The sequence below is a fragment of the Amblyomma americanum genome, chromosome 7 (assembly GCF_052857255.1).
Source record: "Amblyomma americanum isolate KBUSLIRL-KWMA chromosome 7, ASM5285725v1, whole genome shotgun sequence".
NCBI lineage: Eukaryota > Metazoa > Arthropoda > Arachnida > Ixodida > Ixodidae > Amblyomma > Amblyomma americanum.
In genome coordinates, this window is record NC_135503.1 from 171,111,793 (window position 1) to 171,117,106 (window position 5,314).

The 5,314-nt window shown below is 39.8% G+C and overlaps 1 protein-coding gene across 1 annotated transcript; it reads right to left on the reverse strand.

The window, feature by feature from the left end:
- Positions 1-3,021: 3,021 nt before the first annotated feature.
- Positions 3,022-4,062, reverse strand: LOC144098218 (uncharacterized). Its single transcript, XM_077630716.1, has one exon. The coding sequence runs from the start codon at positions 4,060-4,062 to the stop codon at positions 3,187-3,189; it is 876 nt and encodes a 291-aa protein (XP_077486842.1). The 3' UTR covers positions 3,022-3,186.
- Between the last annotated feature and the right edge of the window lie 1,252 nt (positions 4,063-5,314).

The window sequence follows — 5,314 nt, forward strand, 5'->3', positions numbered from 1 at the left end:
TCAATACAGCCACGTTATAATTATTGATCTGAAGCATAGTATTCCAAACAGCGCTTTTATTCATGCTGTCAAAACAGCCACGTTATAATTATTGATTTGAAGTATAGTATTCCAAAAAGCGCTTGTCTTCGTGCTGTCAAAACAGCCACGTTATATTTATTTTATTTATTTATTTATTTATTTATAAATACTGCGGTCTTATAAAAACAAGACCATCGCAGGTGGGTACATAATTTGTGTAACACCAAAGGACAAAAAAAAGGAAATACAGCAGACAAGGCGTCACAGCAACGAAATTAGTACATCACACTGTACTGTATCTTTTCACAACCTCAGAATATATATACTGCAGTCATAGAGCCAAGCATATAATTAAGTAAATCTCAAAATTACTCATCAACCGAACATTCAAAATTTCGTCACTTGTTGCAGCAGCGCCTCAAAATGGGACAAATTATTCTCTTCGACTATATGACCAGCAAGGTTGTTCCATTCGGTAATAGTTCTAGGAAAATAGGAATATTTGTAGCAGTTTGTTCTTGTGGATAAAGGTTTTACGGAAAGAGAATGTCTCAGGCGTGTTGCATAACCACTAGAGTAACTAACAATTTTCGAGATGTCAATGTTGTATTGCCCATGAATTAACTGGAAAAAGAATTTCAAACGACAGATACGGTTTCTATCAGTAACGGATGGTAAGCCACTCTTTTTAATAAGATTAGTGATAGAAGTGCGACCATAGGAATTATAAATAAATCTTACTGCTTTCTTTTGAATCCTTTCTAATTTGTTAATGTTAATCTTGGTATATGGGTCCCAGATCATTACGGCATATTCTAAGATTGGCCGCACAATAGTGTTATACGCAAGGAAACGCGTTTCAGGAGTAGCGAACCGTAGTGCACGCCTCAAGAAGAATATTTTGCGCAGAGCATTTGCCGAGATTGTATCAATATGTTTGTTCCAGGAAAGATTATTGGAAATCCATAGGCCGAGATATTTGTAGCATGTTACCTCTGAGAGTGCACTATCGGAAGTACCATACTGGTAGAGAAGAGGATTCCTTTTAAGCGTTATTCTCATATCTACTGTTTTATCAAAATTTATCACCATTTGCCACCTATCACACCAGCGCATTACCTTCCGAAAGTCATTATTTAGCCTGATTTGATCTTCTCTTGAGTTAATTCGTTCATAGAGGACACAATCATCGGCATATAACTTAACATTAACAGAGAGATCTTGGACGATATCATTAATATAAATAATAAACAAAAGCGGTCCAAGCACAGATCCTTGAGGAACTCCCGATTCAACTGGAATGCAATGTGAGAGGGCACCATTTAGTGTAACAAACTGGCGCCTGTTTGTCAGGTAAGCCTTAATCCAGGTTATTAGTTTATCGTTTTTTATTACAGAACTCAATTTATATATTAGCTTGTTATGAGAAACCGTATCAAAGGCCTTGCGGAAATCTAAAAATATTACGTCAGTTTGTTTTTCTTCGTTTATGGCTTCTGCAAAATCATGAATTGTTTGTATTAGCTGTGCACATGTCGAATATCCTTTCCTGAAACCATGTTGAGCTTTCGATATTACGTTATGTTCTTCAAGAAAGGTAGATAAATGTTTATGAATAATGTGCTCAAGTATCTTACACGCTGTGGAAGTAAGTGAAATAGGGCGATAGTTCTGCACCTGTGTTTTGTCACCAGTTTTATGTAAAGGTTTAACTCTGGCAACTCGCCAGTCATCGGGTAGGGCGCCTTCCTCTATAGACCTTCTAAAAATGACACATAAATACTTGGAGCACCATTGCGCGTACTGCTTCAGAAAGGCATTTGGGATGTCGTCTGGGCCAAACGATTTCTTAACATCAAGATTTAGAAGTAAATTGAACACTCCATTTTCAGATATGGTAACATCAGGTATAGGGGGTAAAGACAGACTGAAAGATGGGAGATGACCATTGTCTGCAGTAAAAACAGTTTTAAAGTGGTTATTAAAGGCTACACAGGCTGCATTATCATCGCGAATACATTTTCCATCTATTACAAACATGTCGGCACTGCGGGAACTCGGGGTAATCGTCCTCCAGAATTTTTCAGATTTTTTAATAAATGATGGGAGTTGGACACCAAAATATCTTTCTTTGTCAAGCAAAGTCTGATCTTTTAATTGTTGTGACACCTCCTCAATAACACGGACTATGGAAGGGGTGGCTGATCTCGCTCGCTTTTTAAGACGTTTTAGTCGACGTTGCAAGTGCAGCGTCTCTCTGCTGATCCAAGGGTTGCGGCTACAAGACTGCTTAGATATCTTCGGCACGAAACACCGGATACATTCATGAACCATGTTCTTGAAGATGAGCCACAAGTCATTATTACTGCAAGGATTCGTTTGGAAATCGTCATAACGAAGGTCAAGAATGTCAATGATAGACTCATTATCTGCTCGTGAAAAATTTGGAAAGGAATGAAGAGCATCTTCATGCTTTAAAGAAATATCATTTAGTGACAATAAAACTGCCTTATGATCTGATATACCAGTAGCAACATCACAAGAGATGTTTTCCGTAATGTTGCCACTTAAAAAGAAGAGATCTAGGATGGACATCGAACCGTGCTGTATTCTTGTAGGCTCATTTACAACTTGCAGCAGATCAAAGTTTAAGGCAAGGTCCAGCATTTCGTTTTCCATCAAATTACAGGACTGTGAAGAAAAAGTGCACCAATCAATATTCGGGAAATTGAAATCACCAGTCATAATTATTCTGTCTCCCGGTTTTACATGACACTGGATATACTATTTTAAATGGTGCAAGACAGGGACAGGAGAGTTAGGGGGCCTGTAAATGGCGCCTAGTAGATACTTGATGTTATCAGCATAAACTTTGCAGAATATGCCCTCGACTCCGGTGACATCAGGTAATCTTATAAGTTGTAGAGATGCTTTGTATAGTATCGCAACTCCCCCACCTCTTCTGTCACGATCTTTTCGAAAGACCTGGTAGTTATTTGGAACAAATTCACTGTCATATATATCTTCACTTAACCACGTCTCAGTTAGCACTACTACATCAGGGTCATGCGTAAGTAAAAGACCTTCCAACTCAACGACTTTATTAACAACACTGCGACAGTTAGTATTTAAAACTCGAAAACAACCTTTTTTAGTTTTGTTCTGTCAGGTGTGCTTGGTAATCCTGTAACGCTTGTTTTTAGTTTTGTCCCAGGCAAATAAAGTCCCGTTCACACTTAATTTATCGAAGAATAACTTGACCTTCGCACCGTTCGACCTTTCCTCTGCAGAGCTTTCCCATAGTTTTTGCCTTATCTGACGAACGCCAAGAGAAAAATCCTCTGAAATCGATATTTCAGAGCCCTTGAGTTTGGGACAGGCTTTCATTATCGATACTTTTTCACGGTAGTCTAAAAATTTCACAATTACTGGACGATCACCATCTTTCTTCTTTCCCAGCCTATGACAGCGTTCAATTCCACTAATGGTTAAATCAAGCTTTTCAAGAAACACACTTTCTTTTATCTTCTTGATAAGATCATCAAATGTTTCAGTGCTCTCTTCTTTAACGCCATAAATTATCAGATTATTCCTTCGACTCCGGTTTTCTAACTCATCAACCTTATTCAAGAGGCTGGAAACATTTTGTTCTAGTTCAGCTATAGTTGATTTCAGGCCATTTACCTCTGTCTTCAATGTACCAAGAGAAGCCATTTGAGTTTCTATGCCACTTATTCGTTCATGTAAGCTAGCTACATTTTTTTCAAGTTTTTCTTGTCTAGTCAGGACATTGTTGATTGAAGTAGTTATGTTATTTTGCCCCAAGAGAAGTTGTTGCAACATTTCCTGGTCTGTAGGCCCCGGATTCGACTCAATGTCACCACAGATCAAAAGGCTTATTTTGAAAGAAACAGCAGAGACAACACTTTGTAAGCCAAGTGGGCATGGCAGCAGCAATAGAAAACGGTCATCACTGCGAAAACACTTCATTCGAGAATAATCACTAACCTGCACGATAAAGCAGAACTGATTGAGCATCATGTCCGATGAGCTGCTGCCTAGCCCACTGGTTGAGATGGCCGGGGGACAGCTTCTTATAGCCGCAGGTATGTCCACGTGACATGACGTCACCGATGAGGTGGCAGAAGGTGAAACGAAGAAAGGCTGGACGATCTCGATGACGGGGCAACGGCTGGCTCGTGCGAATGACTTGATGTCTGGTTGATACGGAAGAGCAGCAGTAAATCCTTCTTCAGCGCAACCAAGGGAAGGCTGAACTTGAAGAAAGAGCGCCAAGGCCTGCACGATAAAGCAGAACTGATTGAGCATCGTGTCCGATGTGCTGCTGCCTTGCCCACTGGTTGAGATGGCCGGGGGACAGCTTCTTATAGCCGCAGGTATGTCCACGTGACTTGACGTCACCGATGAGGTGGCAGAAGGTGAAACGAAGAAAGGCTGGACAATCTCGATGACAGGGCAACGGCTGGCTCGTGCGAATGACTTGATGTCTGGTTGATACGGAAGAGCAGCAGTAAATCCTTCTTCAGCGCAACCAAGGGAAGGCTGAACTTGAAGAAAGAGCGCCAAGGCCTGCACGATAAAGCAGAACTGATTGAGCATCATGTCCGATGTGCTGCTGCCTAGCCCACTCTTGATTGATTTGAAGCATAGTATTCCAAACAGCGCTTTTCTTCGTGCTGTCAAAACAGCCACGTTATAATTATTGATTTGAAGCAAAGTATTCCAAATAGCGCTTGTCTTCGTGCTGTCAAAACAGCCAAGTTATAATTATTGATTTGAAGCATAGTATTCCATACAGCGCTTTTTTTCGTGCTGTCAAAACAGCCACCTTATAATTATTGATTTGAAGTATAGTATTCTAAACTGCGCTTGTCTTCGTGCTGTCAAAACAGCCACGTTATATTTATTGATTTGAAGCATAGTATTCAAACTGCGCTTGTCTTCGTGCTGTCAAAACAGTCACGTTATAATTATTGATTTGAAGCATAGTATTCCAAACAGCGCTTGTCTTCGCACTGTCTAAACAACCACGTTATAATTATTAATTTGAAGCATAGTATTCTAAACTGCGCTTGTCTTCGTGCTGTCAAAACAGCCACGTTATAATTATTGATTTGAAGCATAGTATTCCAAACAGCGCTTGTCTTCGCGCTGTCGAAACAGCCACGTTATAAATATTGATTTGAAGCATAGTATTCCAAACTGCGCTTGTCTTCGTGCTGTCTAAACAGCCACGTTATAATTATTGATTTTAAGCATAATATTCCAAACA

Excerpts from the sequence above, each read along its gene's own strand:
- LOC144098218 (XM_077630716.1), bottom strand. The coding sequence starts at position 4,062 with ATGATGCTCAATCAGTTCTGCTTTATCGTGCAGGTTAGTGATTATTCT.